Here is a 24,517-nt window from a genome sequence, read left to right on the forward strand (position 1 = left end):
TCTAGTTACATTTTCTTTTAGGACAGATAAATGTGTTTTTAATTGATATGTTACATTTTTTAAATCGCATGTGTTAACTGAGTTATTCTACTTGTAATACTACTACTTTTCAATATTAAATTTTTTAATAACCTTGCAAACAAAAAGATATATCTTTTTTTCATGGCATATCATGTCAGTAATTGTTTGGCAATACATAAGCTTGTGTTTGTTTCAAAGTTTAATAACAAAAATGGCTGCGCATACCCGCGATTTTTTGAGTCGTGGTAAATTTTGTAAGAGACTGCTACCCTTATTGGCAAAAGGTGGCAACCTTGTGAAAACATCCTCAGTGGCAACACCAAGGTGAAAAGTCTTAAAATGTAATACTATATAAATGTACTAAATTTGATTCAAATCGGTTAAGCCGTTTCCGAGACGGTAGTGGATATAAAAAGAAATATAAAAAAGAAGGTGAGGTGGCAACCCTTCTTAAAAATGTCAATATAAATTCGGAATAATATACTTTTCGTTTGATACCCATATTGACATACATATCTCATGTAATTCCAAAAAATGACGCCGGGTCCATACGAAACCGGCGGCCCGATCCATAGTAATTCTGCGCAGAACGCCGTGAATTTACTGTCAAATATTTCCTTTCATAACAATGAAGTGAGGAAACCACTTTTTGAACAGAAATAACTGCTATTTTAATTTTGGCCAGCTAGATTGATCAAATACCCCACCGTGCGATGGTTAAGCTCTTTTGGTGGCTTGTTTGCTAATGATCTATTTGTGTTATTTCATCGCCTGTACGTGTGACACTCGAATGCACGAAATAATTGCCTGGCAGAGAATGCCGAGCACTGCTATAACCACGCTCGCCTGTATGCGTCGTAAAGAAACCTTGATTATCTATGAAATCGGAGCATACTTAAAAGAAAATTGTTTTATACAAATTTATTATATTTTATCGGGATCTACAATGATAACATCAGTAAATTTATTGCTAAATGTATGCTATATTCCCATAATAAAATTTAATGTGTCTCGAGCAGCCAGAGTCACCAGCTATAAAAACTATAAAATATTTGAAACGCGTTAAAAAATATGTGGACAAGAAAACCGTTGATGGTCATCACCAACACAATAATGATGTAAGCGATGAAGATGACGAAGCCGATGATATGGTGAGCCTTGTCGCTTTAATGATATCGTAACGTCATAAAGTCATTTAGAGATGTGCCCTAGAATATAAAAAAACTCCTATAGAACTGAATTCGGAATGTAGACAACAAGCTAAACGAAAGTAAATTAAGTACTATTTTACCCTCTCGATTGTTGTTGTTTTGTTTTCGCAGTTTTTGTTATTAATTTGTGTATCGAATATTTGATTTTTAAATTTCATAGAGCTCCTCTTATTTTCAATGTAGTGCTTACTGTCGATCTGTTCCTTTGATTTCTTCATACATATCATACAACATTTATAATTGTTTAACCTTCTACGCAAAATTTGAGGTCTTGAGGTCAAATTTGACCCAAACATAAAAAATTACAACGAAATTTTATCTACATACAAAATTTGCCAAATAGATAATTATCGCCAGTTTTTTCAAGCTAGGACAGGTTAAAAAAATAAACTAAAAAAATCACGAGTAAAAATATTCGAAAATATTTCACTTGAAAATTTTGACAAAAATCTTGGTTACAGATTGAGAAAGAAAAAATATTTGTAAATTTCTATATATGTATGTGACCCGGTCTATGAAAGGGTGGCTTATGACTCAAAAAAGAAACTGCGAGAAACAGGTGTTAACAGCTGTTTTTTTTAGTCATAAGCCACCTTTTCATAGACCGGGTCACATATAATTAAAATATTGAAAAAAATATCTGGATATGTTTGAAACGATTTCCTTCACAGTTTTTGGAAAAAATAGTTTAGATCCAAAAAAAAAGTTGGTTGATTAAGTCTTCAGTAAAAAATAAATAAAAGATGTTAAACTGTATATTTTCGAAAACCGTTGAGTTTTCAAAAAAAAAAAACGTTTTCAAAAAAAAACCTTTTCAAATTTTTAACCAATCTTTTATCAAGATTGTCAAAAAAGTATTTGGTCGAAAATTTCATAGATTCAATAATCAGAATTTACGATGTTTTGTATTGAGATTTTTGAAAAAATTGTAAAAATGTTTTGTAATAATTGTTTAATTCCGATAATCGGTAAAAATTGTAAGCCAAAATATTCAAATTTATTAATCCGAATTTTCAAACTCAATTTCTCAATTTATTTTAAAATTAAATGGGTTTCAAAAATAATTTGAAAATTTTTCAATTCGTAAAGTGCAAAAAATAGTAATATGTTAACATTCACAAAAGCGTTTTTATTATTAACATTGTCAATAAAATTAGGTGTGTCAAACTTTTCGATACATTTTCCTAAATATTTTTTTAAGATTTTAAAAAAAGTTTAGCAATATTTTCAAACCACATTATTAAGAAACCTTAAACCTTTAAACTTTTATTTGAAATTTTCGTAAAGTTCAATTTTCTTTAACATTTTTATGGAGTTTATCAAACGTGTAGATTTAAAAAATGTGAAAAATGTGAAAAAAAATGTAAATTTAGTATTTTTTGCTGAAATAATGAAAAAAATATTCATTCGAGAAGTTCATCAAGCCGAATATGAATTCAGCAGTCAAAATAACGAAAGTGATTGATTTACAATTTAAACAAAGTTCGACTCCCACTCCCGGGAGAAAAGGCTTTGAAGAGATTTACAAGGTATAATCGAAACAGCTGTCGCCTTGTCCGTCCTGATGTCACGTTGTTTAAAAATTTTTCCAAAATAATTAAATAAATTATAAACAAATGTAGTCGAACATTCACAAACTCCATAAGAAATTTTTTTTGACAGAAAATGCTGTATGAATCAAAATTATAGAGAGCCCTACTATCAGCATTCTCTAATAATTTTTGTGATCCGAACTTTCGGAAAATTTATAAGGTTAAAATTCGAAAAAATACTGTATTTTTTAGTCTTATCCAAATAAATACAAGAAAAATTCACTTTTCAAAATCTTTCTTTTTTATAATTTTCGAAAATATTTATAATTTCGAAAAATTTCACAAAAATTTGAAGATTTACCTAAGAAATATAAAAAGGGATTTTCTTTAATAGCATACTTACTTCATAAGATATTAAATTGAAGAATCACTTTTTTAACGCAAATATTGTTAATCAAATGCGGGCCAAATCTGAGCCAAAGACCTTATGAAGATTAACCTGCACTGATGACGTGTTTGTGCAATAATTACGAATTAAAAGAAATATTTTTTGTCAACTTGTTTTCATTCTCATTAATGCATCCATAAAATGAATCGTCGATAGACTGGATCAATGCCATTTTCCACATGGGTAATTCTTAAACTAATAACAAATTATATATACGAATAACACTGTGCGACAAGAATTAACTTTTTTTTTTTGTTTTTTGTTAAGCAGGAAATATTTTGATAGCGTATTGAACTACAGTTTTTATATATTAGCTGACCCTTACGGTAGCCTTGGGTTAAAGGTACTTTATCCTCGAATTAACGAAAGGTGTGCAAATTACCAAGAACGGACAATCCGGATGACTTTTTTTTTAGTTATCCAAGATTATCCAAAGTTGACAAAGTAGTTAGAAACATTTTTCGAAGTTACCGACAACGTCTGTTAACGTTGTAGTTTTGGCTTTGGAAGAGGCTATGGTAAATGGTTAGCTCTTGGTATAAAACAAGTGCATATCTGAACATCCAGCTGCGTTTGTTTCAGTGATATCTAGATGAAAGAGTGTAGTTTAAACTTGTATAAGGAACCAAGATCTAGGTCTAATCTAATAAGAACGTTTTGTAGCTCTAAACATGTGAGTTGGAACTATAAGTGATGTAGTTTAACCTACCGAACCTATTAGTAATACTTTCGACATTACGTTCAGACTCACCGTTATGGAGATTTACATACGAATCTTTGAAATCCAAAACGACGACCTACATAGCTGTGGGCGAAATAACACAAGACAATAATAAAAAACTATCCGGACCCGTGCGCATCTTGCGCAACAAATATAAAAGTCTCCTGTCAAATATCAACAGAAATCAATCAATCATCTATCAATGAAAACTTACATGCGCTTGCGCTGCCATCTGGCGAATGTTAGCAACTGTCGGTAGTGCAGTGTTAGTTGTAATCAAATATTCACAATAGTGCCATAGTACAAATAGATTTCATTGTTTGCTCACAATCGTTTATTTTTAACAAATTATTTCAATAAAATATGACTAAACAAAAGCAATACGACCAATAATGCCCAAATCTTGCTAATAGCACGAATCTTCATCTTTACAACCAAAACTTTATTTATAGATTTGGATTCCAAATAAGAGCGAAAAAGGGATCTGCACATAAAAACAGCAATTAGAAATAATATATAAGATAAATAAAATAAAAATATCTACGTGATAAAAAATCAATGCGCACAAACGAACTATAGTCACGCTCGCTGCGTAGTTGATACTGATCTGCTTTTGAATATTGTGACATGTGGGTTGGTTAGGTTAGGTTGTGGGTTGAGTAGAAAGTAAATTTTTTGCAGGTTGAGAATGAAGACCACTGACTTAACTAACATTTGGTGTCCCCGATACTAAAAATGTTGCAGTACTTGGACTCAATGGATTTTGAAAGGCAACTTACAGCCCATTCAATCCAAATGTTAGCCTCACCTACTCGTGCCTTACATAAACCAGAAGACTCGACGTGGTTGAATCAAGCCATTGACTCGACAGTCGGCTTAGTACTAAAACTTAATAAGACCTTATTTATATCTTGCAAAGGATTGTCACATCCGCTGCACTCTATAAAACCTTTGCAGCTATAGCAGCAACAACATCTATAAGTAATTTGGCAACTGTTCCTGAATCTAAGCATGAAGTGACTGGGCGATTACAGTTATTCAACCACGGTACAGCTGCTTCAATATGAATTGCCCGATATATTAAGGCCTTCCGCTCAGTGCTCTGTTAAAACACTAATAATCAGGGGTTAATGAGCTCAACCAGTCATGGTTGCTGTGGTCAAAAACGTACGCTACTTGAACTCGTGGTACAGCACATCGCGTCTGAAACTAATTATTGCAGATTGGTGTAAGACTACTCTATACTATCTTCAAACCATTTGGTAAGGTCGATGAACCTGCTGATATTTTTTATGGACCATCTTACACTTCGTGAAGTTTCGCAACATATACATAACTGTCTAAAGTTAGAAACCTAATATGTGCTCGAGTTGGGCATCCATACAGGTATTGTGTGAATTGTTTCTTTGTTTTCCTCATCGCCGCAACTCCTTCAACCATACCAAGGGGCAAGTGTCCCTTGATTGTGTGAATATTTCTTAAGATTTATTTTCTTGACCTGTTGAGCAGGTCCCCTGATCTCTCAATGTCGTAAGTCGGCCAGCGTCCAGTAAAGCACGTGCCCTACTATGTATGTTTCCTTTGGTTGATGTGAGTCGATGATATATATCGAATGCCTCCGGAGCGTCCAACAAAGCACGTGCCTTTGAGAGTCTACCTTCTCATTGCCCTTAAATGTTTCTGTGACCAGGAACCCATATGTGCATGATGTTTGAGAAGTTGACAGTGACATGAAGCAGTGGCTGACGGCCTTACACTAAGGGATGGGGGAGTAAAGCGCTCCTTGATTGTTTGAGAAAATACACAGCGCCCTTTCACCGAACATACAGTGGGTTAGGGGGTTGGAATATACCCGCAGTACGTATGCATGTCGTAAGAGGCGACTAAAATACCAAATAGATTCAAGGTCGCATGTGGTCATAACAAATCGTTCCCGAGATGGTTGGACTTGGTACCGGAACGTACCGGATCTGCATCCGGCAAAGGGCCATCAACATCGATAACACTTTCCAAAGCCTTCGGGGAGGGTCCTTATCGCTACAACAACAACAACAACCGAACATACTGGATGAGTTAGGAACACGGACTGTAAGCGGCACCTTAAGTTGTTCAGAGAAGACGCCAGCTCCCACACTGCAGTAAATTTTGGAACCGTCGTTGTAAAGCGATAACCTTATGTCGAAGTTACACTGAAAAGCTACTTCACGAGTTTGGGTTTTAGATCCTAGTTTTTGCGGACGATTGTTTTAAACGAAAAGTATACTATGTAGTCCTTTTACACGTTACGTTCGATGTTAAATAATTAAGCTTCAGTGAGCCCAAGAAGTTCTGTTCTCTTGAAAAAAATCAGTTCCTTTTTACTTGGGCTCACAGCCAACACTGTAGGCTTACATTTTGCAATTCCTATGTACAAGGTATCGAAGAGAATCGTTAGAACTAACAACCCAACACAGGACATCAGCTGGGGGATACCCTGTTCTACCCTCCGCTGCGACAGTTCTTTCTCTCCGAAGAATAATTTCGAACAAACCCTGCTGGGTATTGTTAAAAAGCTTATTCTAGGCAGCTAGTGATATCTGAAAATTGTAGATTCACGCGCTTAGGAAAAATTTCCTGCAGGTCCTATTGTTGCATGGTGTAACATGTAAAATATTTTTAAGAGTTGTTTGTAAACTAATTCCCCCACCACCTTATTTATTCCACTCGCAGGTCTTGAATCAAGATGTGAAAAAAGAGAACCCTTTGCAGTTCAGATTCCGCGCCAAATTCTATCCGGAAGATGTGGCTGAGGAGCTCATTCAAGACATCACGCTGCGTCTATTCTATTTGCAAGTTAAGAATGCCATATTATCCGATGAAATTTATTGTCCACCCGAAACATCTGTGCTACTCGCCTCTTATGCTGTGCAAGCGCGTCATGGCGATTTCAATAAGGGTGTTCACACAACTGGCTTTTTAGCCAATGATCGCCTATTGCCACAACGTGTCATCGATCAACATAAAATGTCCAAGGATGAATGGGAGCAATCGATTATGAATTGGTGGAAAGATCATCGTGGTATGTTGCGTGAAGATGCTATGATGGAATATTTGAAGATTGCACAGGATTTGGAAATGTATGGTGTTAATTACTTTGAAATCCGCAATAAGAAAGGTACCGATTTATGGTTAGGTGTGGATGCACTCGGTTTGAACATCTACGAACAGGATGATAAATTGACGCCGAAAATTGGTTTCCCATGGTCGGAGATACGTAACATTTCATTTTCGGATAAGAAATTTATTATCAAGCCAATTGATAAGAAAGCGCCAGATTTTGTGTTCTTTGCGCCGCGTGTTCGTATAAATAAGAGAATATTAGCGTTATGTATGGGTAATCATGAGTTATATATGAGACGTCGCAAGCCAGATACAATTGATGTGCAGCAAATGAAGGCGCAAGCGCGTGAAGAGAAGAATGCCAAGCAGCAGGAGCGGTAAGTTAATTTTATAATTTTAAATCTATCCTGTCCGAAAGTTGCCTTGTCTACATAAAAAAAAATTGGTTCTCTGGTTCTCATGCCCTTCCATCTTTCTCCCTTCTGCAAACGTTCAGCGGTCACCCTCATAAGCGGGATTCTTTTTGTAACAATGTCTTTAACATGAGTATCACACTACAAATCGGTCACTGAGTGGAATAACACCCTTTCTCGGCTGCTTTTACAAACACACCCTATTTCAGACAACTTTTGAAAAACGTCCTATTTCAGAATTTGTATTCAAATATGCTTTAACAAAATAAATGTAAGACGCGATAACCTCCGAAGAGATCCAATTTGCGACGTGCTCCTCTTGATTTTCCCTACAAATTGGCCGGACAGGACCCACATGTTTTATGTCGACTCCGAACGGCATCTGCTAGGCGGTTGAGTTTTCACAGAGAGCTTTTCGTGGCAGAAATACACCCGGAGAGCTTGCCAAACAATGCAGAGGGGCGACCCCGCTTAGAAAAATTTTGTTCTAATTGAATAACCTTATTTCTAAAATTTTGATGTTGCTTTGCCCGAGGTGTGAACCCAGGGTGTGGTAGGCGGAGCACGCTACCATCACACCACGGTGGCCGCCTTATATTTTGCCAAAATTTATTGAATTTATGCTCATATAAGGCGTTGTTGAAATAATTTTGGAAATAGCGCAATTTTAAAAGTTTTCTGAGATAAAGCGTTTTTGAAACGGAAGGCTGCTGATAGAATGATAGTTTACTCCGCAGTCGATATATGCCTGTTGAACCTTGTATGCAGACCGATTTATCTGGATATCTGTACTACATACTTTCTAACTTCGATTCTTCACCATCAACATAATTTTAAGAGAGAGCTCAACCTCAGTCTGAAAACGTTCTTATTTGTTGACACATGACCAAAGTCGCGAGTGATCAAGTTAAACAGTTGCAATTTAGTTGCAGAACTGTGTGAAGTACGACGGGTTGACATCATCCTAATGGTCTAGGACTGGTGAGTTCGGTTTTTGGAGTTGCTGGGTGCGTGTCTTGAGAACACAGAGTAGGAAATGCACCCCTCTGTGGTTACCGTTTGCTGGGTGCAGAACCTCGAAGAAAGTGGCATCGTCCCTGGAAAGAGCTTCTACTTTCGGCACAGCTCCTTTCCATACTGGGCGAGAGCAGCAAGAGCCACGAAAAAATTGCGGTTTCGACGTATTTTTCTTTTCACGAAACACACTGGCAAGTGTATGGCCTCCTAAATATGCCATTCCCGCCAGCCGCAGTAAATCCACATTCTTGGAACATCTTCCCGAAGTAAGTTAGTTCAGCTCAAGAAGCTGAAATGATAAATTTAGCAGATGCTATGTTAAACTTGCGGCCGCCGTGGTGTGGTGGTAGCGTGCTACGCCTGCCACACCGAAGATCCTGGGTTCACGCTCCGGGCAAAGCAACATCAAACATTTTTAGAAGAAGGTTTTTCTAAGCGGATTCGCCCCTCGGTAGTGATTTGGCAAGCACTAGTATACTTCTGCCATGAAAAGCTTCTCAGTGAAAACTAATCTGCCTTGCAGATGCAGTTCGGAGTCGGCATAAAACCTGTAGGTCCCGTCCCGCCAATTTGTACGAAAAATTAAAAAGGATCAAATTGGAAGAGAAGCTCCACTTACTTTTCGGCGGTTATCGTGTCTTACATTTATTTTTTTGTTTATTTATGTTAAACTTATACAGCCCAATTCTAAACGAAAATTCCGTGCGAGTTTTCTCCCTTCTCGCATTCCTCGTATTCTAAATAAAAATTCCTTGTGAGTTTTTTCACTTCTCCCTTTCCTCCTATTCTGAACAATGTTCGAAAAAGCGGAAACCGGTTATGGGAGAAAAGTAGGTATTATGAATGTGAGGGAGAGGGAGATTTCTCTGCCATTTCATAGGAGTTTTTTCACTTGTTAAATTAAAGGGAATGCATCAAAATAGTTAAAGGAAATTGGTTATTTTAAGAAAGAACACTTATTTGTACAAATTTGTGCTAAAAGATGTATTTATATTTTACCACAATATTCTCACTTCTAATACAACAACAACTACAACCACAATATTCTTTATTTTAAGTTGAAAAGTATATCATGAGCGACGGTAGAGCTCTTGGTATACAAATTTGATGCAGCCATCCATAAATTGCGCAAGGATTTTTTAATAAGGCTTAAATAGATTTTGGCATATGATGAAGGACGAATTCAACTCAACTTGGCCGCCAGAAAATTGCTTTGCTGAATGAAAGCAGGCAACTCCGGCAGATTTGTGTTATACGGCCGTCTTCTTCTTATGTTCCGCTGTTGATGTTGCTGTGGCACCAATTCATTACTCATTTCAGTGAATACCACATGAAATGCAATAAATACTGTGCAATGTTTATATTTTATTTCTTAATTTCCAACAAATTTGCAACAATAATTACACTTTTCAATTTTTTAAACAAAATAAGAAATGTGCAACGAAATTTCAATTGACAAAACAGCTGACTTCGAAAATTCGAAATTCCTATTCCCCAATTATTGTTCTCCCTAGGAGAACAGAATTAGAGGAATTTTTCCGCGGGAATAAAAAAAGCCGCGAGAACAAAATTCCGCGAGAATATTTAGAATTGGTCTGATAGTATTGTAACGAATTTAGGGAAACTCCGCTTATTTGCAACCTTCTACTAACGTTCGTATCGCTAAACTGTTGAATAAATAACTCCAATAATGCAAAATGGGCTTTATTAGACTACTTTGAAAGTACTTCACAATAACACTTATACTTCGCAACCAATAGCGCGCTTAAATCAAACTGATTACTTAACTACTCAGCTTTCGCTGCTTTTATACTCTATTGTCTCGTCCACCCATTTCTCCTAAGGTCTAGTAACAAAATTCATGCTTGGGTACCATCCATATATGTACATGTATATTTGTAGTTTGTATCCATATGCGTGTGTATACATGAGTACTACTTCTGATCACATGCGTTTGTGAGTATCTCTATTCTGCCTTGAATGTATGTGAGTAAATGATGATAGATTTGATGTACACAATAGTGGCAGCTTACTTTATTGTTGTTGTGCCTTTATTTATTTAGTATCAGATTAGTGATGTGAATTAATTAGTGATGCTAATATTCGTCACAGTATTGTAGTTGGTCTTAAGACAAAAATCTTACCGAAGGACTTCTCCGAGGGCAGTCATTTGTCTCATTTGAATGCAATGCGCTCCTGTACAAGAACCTTCGGGTACTGTCCTGAATCCTGCGAGAAAAAGTTTTCTGATTCTGTCTTTGCTGAACCAATTAGATCCGGTTCCTGTAGATTTCTGCTGATGGAAAAACAAGTCGCTGAACCTATAGCCGACAATTTTAGGGCAATAGTATACAGTTGGAGTGACAACGAATGTTGTTGTAACGATGGAACTTTCTTGCCAGATATATATCAAATTCGATCTAAAACCAGCACCTAAGGTTAGATACTAGTTAAGATATCTCGGGTACGATTTGATATGACCACGTCGGACGTAAGAATATTGAGTATAAGCTATTTTAGAAATGCGAACAGAAGTCCTTATTACGGATAATTTGGGCTATTTCGTTTCCATTTCGGGAATAGTTCCAGATCATTTCGATGGTATTTCGGGACTATCTTCGGATCCTTTCGGGATTTTTTTACGCTAAATTTCGAAATATTTATGTTTAAATTTCGATACTTTTTGGGATTGTGTTCGAGGTCACTTCGGGACTGCTTGGAGCACCACTTCTGTTTGTTTTAAGTATAATTTCGGGAATATATGCGAACCATTTGAAGGTCATTCCGGGGCTAGTTCGCGATCGTTTAGGAATTGTTCTCGTGATGGTTTTGGGTTACAGTGCAATAATTTGAGACTATTCAGAATTGTTCAAAAATTTCAGGATCATTTCCGGACTCTTTCGGTTTCAGTTTAAGATAATTTCGGTACTGTTTTCCTGATCCATTTGGAACTATTTTGGGTTCATTTCATGACAATCATTTCGGAAGTATCTTCGGATCTTTTATATTGTAGATCCTCCAACCACTCCCCTGTGAAGGGGCAAATGCACAACCCGTTAATAAAATGTAAACTAAAGGCTAGTACATTCATATTTGTAACACGATTCGCTTCGTGTTGGTTACGTTGACCATTGGGTTGTAGAACCTGGGGCCGTAGGATTGTGTAACCTTGATTGAATGCCATTTTTACTCCCTAATTATTGGCTATAAATAGCCCCGAAAATGGGCTCCGTCTCAACGCCATCTGTTGACTACGTACTGAACCTTCATTACTTGTATCAATCATTTCAGTGAGAAGCTGCAATTAGCGCTGGCAGCACGTGAACGTGCTGAGAAGAAGCAACAGGAATACGAAGATCGTCTTAAGCAAATGCAAGAAGAGATGGAACGTTCGCAAAAGGATCTTATGGAAGCACAAGAAATGATACGTCGCTTGGAAGAGCAATTACGACAATTGCAAGCAGCCAAGGATGAATTGGAACTGCGTCAAAAGGAATTGCAAGCAATGTTGAACCGTCTCGAAGAGGCCAAGAATATGGAAGCAGCTGAAAAGATTAAACTCGAAGAGGAGATAATGGCCAAACAAATGGAAGTACAACGCATTCAAGATGAGGTGAACGCCAAGGACGAAGAAACGAAACGTCTGCAAGATGAAGTGGAAGAAGCTAGACGCAAACAGGTTAGTAGAGATGTAGTGCACATAAAAATAAATACTTGCTTGTACTGAAATTATATATTTTGCCCTTCGCATTTTGTATAGGCGGAAGCTGCCGCAGCGCTTTTAGCTGCATCAACAACACCTCAGCATCATCATGTGGCCGAGGATGAAAATGATAACGAGGAAGAACTTACGAATGGTGATGGTGGTGGTGATGTGTCACGCGATTTAGACACAGATGAACATATCAAGGATCCAATTGAGGATAGACGCACACTGGCTGAACGTAATGAACGCTTGCATGATCAATTGAAGGTGAGTTCATAGAGTATGCAGATTAACTGAATCGGCCACTTAATATATTTCGTATATGAGGGAGAGCTAGGATTTTGATTCTCTCGGATTCAGAGATTTCAGGTGACCTCGGATTTGACATTTATTGAAAGCTTTTACTGCTATGTTATGCTTAAAAAATTAACGTTTGAAAATGGTAAAGAATCCGTTTTTAAGCCAAACATTTTTGCGCTCCGACATGGAACTATATACATATGTGACTCTCCACGAAAAAAACCCCTTACTCGAAAAAAAATAATTTTTTTGACGATGTATTACAAATGAATGTTCGTTCTCAAAATTGTTAAAAACCGCAGATCGACATCTTTATTACTTTTTTAATTTTATGAGCAGACAAATAGCTCCCAATGAATCAGCATCTCGTTTTTTGATCTACACATTGGACCAGTCCTTCAATCAAAAGGAGCTTCCTAAGCGTTTTTGTAGACATTGGGCCAGCTTTCTAAAGTTGACCTTATAAAGCTTATTATATTCTAAAAGCAGTTTACAGTAGAATACAAAGGGTCTTGGGATACATCCAGAGTCGAACGAACCCACCAAATACAATAGGGCATTGGAACGGAGATTTTCGGTTCGGCAACCAACACGTCTACACACCTGGAACATTTTTCAAGCTGGAGAGGTTGAACCACTTGGTGGATCCAACACAATGATAGAGTTATTCAGGCAGGAGGAAGTGCATCACAGACAAAGATACTTATTTGAAAGCAGTGTTGGCAAATCAAATTTTGGATGTTGGAGATCCTTTTCCGGATATTGACCCGGTATGTTGCGGAAAATAACACCGGCCCGACCATCTCGGGAAAGATTTGATATGACCACATTAAGTCTTCTACACCTTTTCCAGTTTAAGTTCAGAAAATTACAATTCAAATTCAGAATTTCCAATTTATATTCAGAAATTTACAATTCAAGTTTAGAATTTTCAATTCAAGTTCAGAAATTCCAATTTAAATTCAGAAATTTACAATTCAAATTCAGAAAATTACAATTCAAGTTCAGAAATTCCAATTTAAATTCAGAAATTTCTAATTCAAGTTCAGAAATTTCCAATTCAAGTTCAGAAAATTACAATAAAAGTACAAAAAATTTGTCGGGTATTTTTTTTTCTCTTCCAATGGAAATAAATGTATGTAAAATGGTATCTATGTGTTAAGGAAGCATTGGACATCTTAACTCGTTTAAATCAATTTTGCGAGATAGCGAAGAAAAAAACTCTCGCTCATAAGAAGCAATTTCAATGCCATCCAGCTACATTCTTAGCGTTACAACCATTAATCTGCACTGAGTTTGACAGCAGTGATGCCGAAGATATGATTACTTAAACAGTCAACGGAGCGTCCACACTCCCGGAAGTAACGTATAGGTACTGTCTGCATAGTTCTTGGCGCCATATGGGCAAGTCCTGTGTAACGAAGACGGCATTCGCACGTATTTAAACGTGCATACAAGGAAACATGAGAAGTGGACTGAGCGGATATTACAATGCTTGAACAGCACTAATATAATGCTTGATTCCATAAAAATTGTGTGTACCTCAAACATTTAAATACTTATTTATGACCAAATATAATGTGGTTCGGACGCGCCAAAAAATACTTCTAAATTTGTTGCGTCCGAACCGCATTATATTTGGTCATAAATAAGTATTTAAATGTTTGAGGTACACACAATTTTTATGGAATCAAGCATTATATTAGTGCTGTTCAAGCATTGTAATATCCGCTCAGTCCACTTCTCATGTTTCCTTGTATGCACGTTTAAATACGTGCGAATGCCGTCTTCGTTACACAGGACTTGCCCATATGGTGCCAAGAACTATGCGAGAAGGAGAGGTTTAGATGGAGGAGGAAATAGTGATAAGATTAGTAAATTCTCAGGCCGCGCGACGCCGGGTTCCCTACTAGTCAACAATATAACTAAATTTGCAATTTTTTTTTTATTTGTCTAGGCATTGAAGCAGGACTTGGCACAATCACGTGATGAAACAAAAGAGACGCAAAACGATAAAATTCATCGGGAAAATGTGCGTCAGGGACGCGACAAGTATAAGACACTACGTGAAATACGAAAAGGCAACACAAAGCGTCGTGTGGATCAGTTTGAAAATATGTAAACTGTAGAAAGCCGAGCTGGTGAGTTTTGATGCTGCGGAGTATTCATGGTGATTACCAGTCTGGTGGTAACGCAAAAACGTACCCCCACCCGTCCAGCAAACATATACATATTTTTGTACAGAACAACAGAACCGGCAGAGAAGAGCTGGTTGACAGCATAACACAATTGAAACTACAACAATACAGCATCTAAACAACCAACTAACTGTAAAACACTCCTACACGCGGACGATAGCAGGACGTTCGCTATCGTGAGATAAAAAAAAAACAAAAATAAAAAACAAATACTGTACTATACAAACAATTTTAGTAAAAAAATTTGATACACTTTTGATAGAAAGCATGTCTTCGATGTCGCAAAGTAAATAGATAAAAGAGTAAAAATTAAAAACAACAACAATAACAAAACGCTTACAAATCAAATTGTTAGAAACATTCAAATGCATTTTCTTTCCTTTTTTAGGCATACAAAATAAAAGAAGAAACAAAAATTTAACCGTAGTAAATGAGTTAACGGAATGCTCAGCTATTCCTATTTATTAAATGTGTTTTAACGATTTGATTGTAAAATCATCTATATTTTTGTGTTTATTTTAATTTAACCAAAAAATTCCTGTTTTTTTGGCATTTATTTAAAATACTTTCAATTAAACTTTTAATTAATTATTAAAACCACAACAACATAAACATACATACTAGGGCTGGGACTATCCGCATATTCGAATATCCGGATATCCATACGGTTATCCATTGACCGGATAAAATCCGTACGGCATGGATATCCGGTTAATATTCGTATTTGAAACTATCCGGATATCCGGATTTATGAAGATCCAGTTAATAACCGTATTTTTGGGTATCCAGTGCAAGCAACAAATTGATGTACCATATATGTTTATTTAACATTAACGAAAATAAATTCGTGGGGCATTTAAATCAATTAACAGCGTTTTTTCACAATATAAACAAATGGCACTGTTCTTATTTTCACTTGTTTGTAAAATTGTAGCTTTTTAATTTTTGCCGTTAATTTAATAATCTACAAACATATTTTGTGAATAATTTTTCGATGCTTGCTTCGTTCAATTCTGATATGCAGATATTCAACTTTTATATTCCAGTATCCGGACATATATGGATATCCGGATTTTTCGTTTACGTATCCGGATAGCCGAACAGCGGATATCCGGATTTTCCATTTATGCCGGATAGCCGGATTTTTTGCTTAGCTATCCGGTTATTCGAATATCCGGTTTATCCGGATAGTTGAAAAATCCGGATGCAGTTCACAGCCCTAATACATACATACATATATATTATAAAATAAGAAAATATGTGCGCAGAGAAGTTAATTTTTGAATTTGTTTAAAATAATAATAATATGTAGTAGTTATTTTTCCCATGCGATACTAAAATGTCAATTGTTTTCTCCGGATTTTAATGGTTATTCCAATATCAATCGAGTTATATATCCTCTTTCCTAAAACCGTCTTAATTTTATTATTACATAGTTTTCTTTTTATTATTGCGTATCATTAAATATATATATATGTACATACAGATATATATATATATATATACTAAATATAAATTGTATTGTATTTTTTTGAAAAAAACAAAACTTTTTAATGATATACATAAATACTTTTAAGGTATAGTTGTTCTTTATTATTATAATTATTACACATTATTATTAAAACAAGCAAAACATAACCTAAATACTATAAATTTGAAAGGATAAATGGAAAGATAATTATTCAAAACAAGCAAAAATAAAAATAGAACAACAGAAATCCATTTACACCTAAAAAAACAGCAAATTGTTATTATTACTTGGCAGAATAATTATACTATACATAATATAATAAAATAAAAAATAAACCATTGTATTATTAAAAGAAAAAGAACGCAAACAAACATGTTTTAAAAAATGTTCCACAACCAAAATGGTTTGTTTCAATTAGATACGTCTTTTACACTTGTAAAATAATAGATGGAACACATAATTATCATCTGGTTTGGATACTTCTTTATCAATGATAGAGCTTCCAACGTGGATGGCTTCTAAAGCGATTTCAACATGTAACAGGTAAGCATCTCACACTTTTAAATCGCACCGTAATATATAGGCGTGGTCGGGGTATCGCGTCTTCGTAGAGGAAGAGGGAGGCCCCCACTACGTTGAAACGGCCAAGTAGAGAACGATCTGAGATCCCTTGGAATAATTTGTTGGCATGTCCGGAACTACGTGTACGACTAAGCGCCAAAAAAGTAAATGATGAAAGCCGAGTAATCATGAATTTGATTCATCACAACACAATGAGAGGTCTCTCCTCACAATTGGCTAGCACACCAGCAGAATTTTTTTATGTATGCATGAACTTATACGGCTTATAATCACATCTTTGGAGATCTAATAAAAGGAAAAAACAACTGGTCTGGCAAAGTATGATTTGAAAAACAGCACTTTTATGAGGGACATAATATAGGGGAGTGTTATAGGTGTTGGTGCTTTACCGGATAAAGGTCGGGTACATTTCGATAACGAGTACCATGCGTTCTGAGCCAATTCCGAATGATTTTGTTGTTTATTTTGGATTTTATAACTGTTTTTATAAGTCGCACGTTTTCGTACGTAAAAATCGCTGTCGTACGAAGATGTGCGACCCGATTTTTTGCTATTTCTTAATTTTTTTTTTCTTTATATGCATTTTCCTTTACATTTATTTCAATTTTTTATTATATTTGTTTTTATTTTCATTTTGTGCTATCTAAATTTTTATTTTTCTTCTTTTTTTGTTTTCTTTATTTTTATTTTTCTTTGTTTTCTTTATTTTTCTTTTTCTTTTATTTTTGTAGATTTATTTGAATTAGAAAAATGGCGAAGCGAAGCCTTAGAGAACGTGAAACACGTGAAGCGTTGGAAGCAAGTGATGATTATTTTTCGTGCGATGACTCGTTGATTGATGAAAACTGGCTACCAGATGATTCGGACACTGACTCTGCTAATAACATTGATATTTACTATACTGAAGACGACTGGGACATGGCTGAGGACGACCCAACAGCGGCGATACCCCAGCGGGTCAGGGGATCAGAATATACCCGCAATAGGTATGCCTGTCGTAAGAGGCGACTAAAATACCAGATTCAAGGGGCTGTGTAGCGCAACCTTTCAGGTTGCCAGCGCAATATATAGCTTCTCCAATACCAATTGTCAACCTCACCTATCCGCGGCGAATCCTGTTTCACTAACAGACGAGGCTCTGGCGACCCCAAGCTCCTCATGGAACTTGGGGGTAGGGCGGGAGGGAATGGCCTGAAGGTTTAATGTGGCCACATAAATCGTTCCCGAGATGGTCGGGCTAGCACCTTAATGGTGCTATGGTACCGGAGCGTACCGGATTTGTATCCGGCAAAGTACCATCACATCGATAACACTCCCCAAAGCCTTCGGGGAGCAACGTTATCGCTACAACAACAACAACCCAACAGCATTGTCAAACGTAGTCGATTATTCCGGACTGAATTTAGTTCTCGTGAGAAAACTTTTACATTCATTGAGCGATAGGGCTTGCAACAGTGTATTCCAACAGATATTTCCTGTTTGGATGTATTTCTCCTATTTGTTACCAACGACGTTATTGAATTAATTGTACCAGAAACAAATAAGTATGCGGAAGAATTTTTAGGTAAAGCTACTGTTGCCAGACCTTCTCGAAAAAAAAAAATTGGATACCAACAACAGATTTTGAAATGAAGAAGTTCCTGGGCCTTCTTTTGTGGATGGGTTTGGTGAAGTCTGATCTTTATAAGACTGTTGGTCCCAAGATTCGCTCTACAACTTTTCAATACCGGGGAAAACAAAGTCACGCAATCGCTTTCAACTATTGTTTAGTTTCATGCACTTCTCAGACAATAAGTGGGCAATATTCGCTTGGTAAAATAACATGCTACAAATGAGATACCAAAGAATTTACGTACCAGGTGAAAACATAGTAATTGATGAGACCCTTATTCGATGGCGAGGCAGACTATTATTCCGACAATATATACCAAATAAAGCTCATCCTTATGGTATAAAGCTATTTAAGATGTGCCCTACTGAAGGATTTACCTGGTCAGTGAAAATATACTCCGGAAAGTCATCAAGTGGATTAACAGAAGTCGGTTTGGCAAAAAGTGTTTGCGAGAATCTGATCATTGAGTTGAAAGGTGGAGGTCGAACTTTATATGTAGACAACTTTTACACAAGCTATGAATTGGCTCGTTCAATGCTAGATCAAAAAATACATGTTGTCGGTACACTCCGTGCCAACAATGAACATTTCCCAAAAGAAGGGTTGGTTGCTCCTGTAAAGAAAGGCGAAGTAGTAGCTAGTGAAGATGCCAATGGTATAGTTGTGCTGAAGTGGAAAAATAAACGCTACGTCAGAATGCTATCTACGAAACATACCCCGATAATGGTATCCACTTCAGGTGGAGCAAGTAATCCTGAAGAGCCTTCAACTAGTCGAGGACCGAGACGTAAAAGACGAGCAACAGAAAAGCCATTGGCTGTGGTAGAATATAATAAGGGGAAATCCGGCATTGATCTTTCCGACCAAATGGCTTCTTACTCAAATACCCATCGCAAAGTTAAAATGGTATCGAAAGCTGGGAATTGAACTTTTACTCGGACCTTCCGTTGTAAATGCCTTTACTGTGTATAAAGCAGCTACGAATAAAAACATTAATATACGAACATTTTGTGAACGCTTTGCTAAGGACTTACTAGATCTCACATTCCCGCATTTCCCGCAACATCACAAAGAGAGTAGATGATAATAATAAAAGCATCCGACGTGCTTGCGTTTTATGCTACTCTGAGTCAAAAAAAAACTTTGTCGAAAGGAAGCAAGAAAAAATATCAAAAGGACAACTACATGTCCGCAATGCCCCAACACTCCCCATATGTGCATTGATTGTTTTCCAAAATATACACATGTTAAAAATGTATGTAAATTAAAAAAACATCCTAATTTTAATATTTTTGTATCTTTTTTTTTAACTTTTGTTACGGTCTGCTGCTACGGTATATGGCTGCGATCTACTTGGGAGCGTGTTCACGGGAACACACCTAGCGATGTGGCAAAGGTTGCGATGAAAAATATCGGAAAAGAAGGGAACAGACAGACCGGCCATCAGGAGAAAAATTTTTCTCTTCTAGCATGAGTTTCCGCCCGATACACACCAGAAAAAGTGATATTTGCTATATCTTTGCAGAAAAAGTAAAAAAATATTACCGAAGTTACAGAAAGATATCGGCAACGTTATCAATCAATCTGCAGGAAAATAAAAGTGATCAAAAAGGACAACATTTGGCAATAGTTTTATAATACATTTCTTTACTATCAACTATAAAAAGCAGAACTTCCATTTTATGTTCAATCAATCATATCTTACTAAGTATAAAATATACGAATTTTGCTGAACGCATTAAAAACAGCGAGGAGTCTCACTACAATTGAAAAATTTGTTCACACATTTGCAAGCGGTTATGTGTACATGAATGTGGATGCAGTAGAATTACAACCACCTGTGGCAAACACTTTATATGCTCATGTGCCCGTTGAAACGGCAACAACAACAAACCGGGGAAATTTTTTTAAATTAATTGCAACTTTATAAAATCGATTTTGTATTGAATACGTAAAACGGTCTTTGGCAACATGAACGTATTGGCACAAATAACAAATGGTAAGATTCAACAACAACAGCCAATGAATTGAATCGGCAGTATCAGCAACATCAACAACAGCAAGTCCAACCGCAGCAGCAGAGGCCGCTACCTATAGGCCCAACGAAATAAGCCGGGCACACCCAGAGCCGGCCACCTCAACCAGAACAACTACCGCAATAACCACATAAAGGGGTGAGTCCGTTCCAAAGCCCCTTGAGTGGAGCTTACATACACTCCTAGGTACACGTACATAAGGGTGGGCACACGAAACATGATATACGACACTAACACTATTTACATCTAATCGCCACCCATTTACACGTATGATTAGCTACCTAAATTGGGTATAGTTATATGCATATATAGACATATACCCAATTAGAGTGCGCGTTGAGTGCAGCCACCTAGAAAATATACCAAGGTGCGTAGTGAGTAGGGGTATATGTATATATAAGCATATGACCACTTAGGTTGCACATATGTATGCAACCCCCCCCCCCCCCCCCCCCTTATGAAATACTTGCCTAAGTTTAGTCAGCTGGAGAATGCCAGCCGTTGTATTACGTTTGAATTCCACCACTATTGTACCTTTGCGTTAAATACGCAAAACTAATGCTATGCTTTGTGTTAACCCTAAATAAAATTTCGCATATGTCCTGGCTATGCCAATTTCGTATAGAATTTTCTGACTAAGATTAGGTAAGGTTTGCATTAACGAAAGACAACCAAGAAGGCATACCCAATTTGGAAATTTCGGATTATTAAATTTAAAATCATAATAAATACAATTAAAGATTTGATATCAGATGCATACGCATGATGATAAATACCTTGACTATGTATGTATATTTAGCCTTAAAGGACTAGACATGCCAAATTGTATGTTATATACACATACTTGAAATGTAAAAGTTAAATATAATATTTAAAAAGTGTCAGATTATTTTTATTTGTTCGTATTGAACATTAGTATATTCATACATACATATGTATATTGGAGTTTTCTTTATTTTTCAACTTCGCAAGTAAACATGTTTTAGATAATTAATTTAGAAAAGTCGGTCTGTATTCCCCCGATGGTATAGCGCGCCTAGTATTTATTTATTTTTTATATATTTTAAATTTTAAATAAAAGCCTAATTTACACCGTACACCTAAATAAAAATGTAAATTTTAAGTACAGACGTTGAAGTATTGCGTCAAACGCTAAACGTTTATTGGTCAATTCTAACCTGCATATGTTTCAGGGTATTTTGAAGAAAGTTCGTAGTTTAAAACAAGAGATTTGTAAGAACAAATAGGTCTGTCTTTACGTATAACTAAGCATATTCATTTAAAACAATGCTATTCGACATATGCCCACAACAAAGTGAGCAGGTATAAGGAAGCTTCCATGTATACCCCTGCCTACCCTCCAATTGGGATGGTCTACTTTTTTTTTGAATTCAGTACCAAAGTAAATGTGACCTGGATCTAAATCAAGTTTATATCAAAAGGAATGAATATATGTACATACCTTTTTTTCTTACTAATCACTCCTAGTGAACCTCCTTTTTGTACGGCATCATTTAGTTCACTTTAATGTACCTAGCTGTAAACTTATATAAATTTAATCATAATCCTAAGTAATAAGCCGTAATGAAAATGAAGTATAAATAAATTTGTAATTGAAATGGGAATGCTGGCGTCGCCAATTATTTAGAAGGCATAAGGTAAGACAGGTAAGGGGCCACCGAAAAATAGGTGCGTCGGTGGCCATGGTTATTTGAGGGTGGGATAAAGCACCGGGCGTCGCAACACCACCCGCGGCGCCCCCCTATGTATATTCGGCCCTTTTCTTTTTTATTTTTAATTTTTTCAGCTTTTTTGTTATTATTTAATTTTTCAGCGTTTCTTTTGAGTTTGATTTAAACTGTTAGTAACCGGTCATCTCCGGTTCGGTAATTTTTTTTTGCGGTTATTTTTTTTGGATTTAAAATTTTTGAATTTTTTTTGAATTTAGATTGTGAATGTCAACGGTCTGTCCGTGACATCCGGTTCGGCCGGATGTTGTTTTATTTTGAATTTTTAAGCGTTTTGAGTTGTCTCTGCGCTTCTGTTAGGTTTTTTTTTTGAATTTGACAGCTGCTCGTCTTGATAGGCATGATAGGAACTTTTTTCTGTTTATGGCGCAGGAACAGTAAGGTTGGCAAGGACCCGCCCCAGCCGACAATGACTAGCCACTGTGCACCACTACATCATGCCGACCGCCTTCCTTACTGATTCCACTGTAGATGCGTTACCATAACAGATGGCGCCCAACGGGATTTGGTGCCCGAGTCAACTTGGTAATTCCGGGTCAACTTGTGAAGTTGACCATCCCACCAGTCCGAGGTGAGCAGCCGCAGGAGCAGCCACCTGCGTTGCGGTGGGATGGTTAGATGGATCAAGTTGTCCGGAGTGATCATCGTTGACAGTTGCTGAGGGCGCCATAACAGATGGCGCCCAACGTGGCGCCTGAAGCGCTGACCGCGAGGGTCAGTCGGGTCAACCTGTGAGGTTGACCATCCCACCAGTCCGAGTGAGCAGCCACAGAGCTGCCACCTACGTTGCGGTGGGATGGTTAGACGGATCAGGTTGTCCGGGCTGGTCATTGGGGGCAGTAGCGGAAGGAGCCACGGACTGAACGTCTTGTCCTCCGGACTTTTGTATTTCACCCAGTGAGGTAGTGCTAAACGCACTTGATTTTTTTTTGTAAGTGAGTTTTTGTGTTTCCGGAATGTTGTCCGCAGTCGGCTATGGAAAATTATATGTCCGCTAAATTGGGTTTAAATTTTTGTTGTAAAGTAGTTTTTTTTTTGTTTCCTTGCCGAATTTTGTATCGTCTTGGTATGAGTGTGTGAGTGTATGTGTTGTAGGACCCCAGCTCATCCCACGTCTCAGGTGGCAACACATAGTGCCACCTGGATTGTGACGGGTTGAGCTGGGATTCAGAGTGGCACCCCTTCCTGTCCCACCAGACTGGGGGAGCGGTTTCGAAACCGCTCCACCCATTGCGGCGGAGGCAGGAGGGGTGTCCAGCGAGAATGGACGGGAGGCCTCGGCACCCCCAACCAGTCCCAGGGGCAAGCCCCTGGAGACTGCCCCTGCGTTGCGGCTGGGCGTGTTGAGACCTACTCGTGTGTGCCTGGAGCGGACCCTGGTGGCCCCAACCAAACTCGGAGGGGGGGCCTTAAGACCCCCCTCGATTGCGGTTGGGAGCACTAGGGCCAAGTATGAATGTGTTTGTATTAAATTTTTTTTTTGCCTAGCCTACTGCCTTCTAATGATGGGATGTCAGCGTTCCCATCACCACCTACATTGTTCATATAAAATTTATAGATAACTAACCGTTTTCCTTTCAGCTTTTGAATTTTTTTTTTCTATTTTGGTGCGATCATTGATAAATGATTGCATTAATTCTCGCACAATTTTTTTTATATAGATATATAAACTTTTTTTTTCTCTTTTAACAAACCATCTTCTGGGAACAGAAGGGTTTTTTTTTTCGAATACTATTTGACAAAGAATTTTTTTTTTCTAACGGATTATGTCGCGTGACCAGTCCTACGGGCAAACGGGCCGGAACACTCCGTTCGAGAGTGCGGGCAGTTTACGAGGGAACCATCACCGGGGCGGTGCTAATAGGGGGGCTTTTTCGAAAGTAAGGCGTCCTTTGGTGGTGCATACCCCAGTAGGAGGATCCTACGGAAATCCCGCGGGGACTCATATAGGCCCAAACCGGAACGACGACCGCGACAAATTGGACATACCTGTAGGCACCAGCAATTTGAATGCATCGCTGCTAAACACACACAACATCTCGGGGATAATGACCAATGTGTCGAACTATGCACCAGATGGAGCGGGTGCCTTACCACCAAATCAAGAGGTTGGAAATTTTGGGGACGCTACCAGCGATCAGGCGAACCCCCTAGGAATGCAGGACGAAGCCACTCGTGGAGGCTCGTGGGTGGACGTGCTACACCAACTGTTCCAGGCTTCGCAGGAGGAAATGCGGAGAGAGATGGGCTCAATTAGAGCCAACATGGCCCAGCTCAACGCCGCTCTCGAATCCACGCAGCAAGCACACCAGCAACACAGGAACGCAAGCAGGATGGACCGTAACCCATTGCCATCGGTAGTACCGCCCATGTACCCGACTCCAAGCAGCATAACAGTAAAA

General features: G+C 37.6%; 1 protein-coding gene across 6 annotated transcripts in view; it reads left to right on the forward strand.

The window, feature by feature from the left end:
• The window catches only part of Moe (Moesin), a 274,557-nt gene extending 258,085 nt beyond the window's left edge, over positions 1-16,472 (forward strand). For all 6 annotated transcript variants that reach the window (XM_067783785.1, XM_067783786.1, XM_067783787.1 and 3 more), the window contains 4 exons: positions 6,643-7,409; positions 11,754-12,141; positions 12,223-12,435; positions 14,426-16,472. In XM_067783785.1, the coding sequence (XP_067639886.1) occupies positions 6,643-7,409; positions 11,754-12,141; positions 12,223-12,435; positions 14,426-14,590 (1,533 nt within the window). In that variant the 3' untranslated portion in view covers positions 14,591-16,472. The remainder of the gene's footprint in view (positions 1-6,642; positions 7,410-11,753; positions 12,142-12,222; positions 12,436-14,425) is intronic.
• The last annotated feature ends 8,045 nt before the right edge of the window (positions 16,473-24,517 follow it).

Source organism: Eurosta solidaginis, chromosome 4 (assembly GCF_040869045.1).
Source record: "Eurosta solidaginis isolate ZX-2024a chromosome 4, ASM4086904v1, whole genome shotgun sequence".
NCBI classification, from domain to species: domain Eukaryota; kingdom Metazoa; phylum Arthropoda; class Insecta; order Diptera; family Tephritidae; genus Eurosta; species Eurosta solidaginis.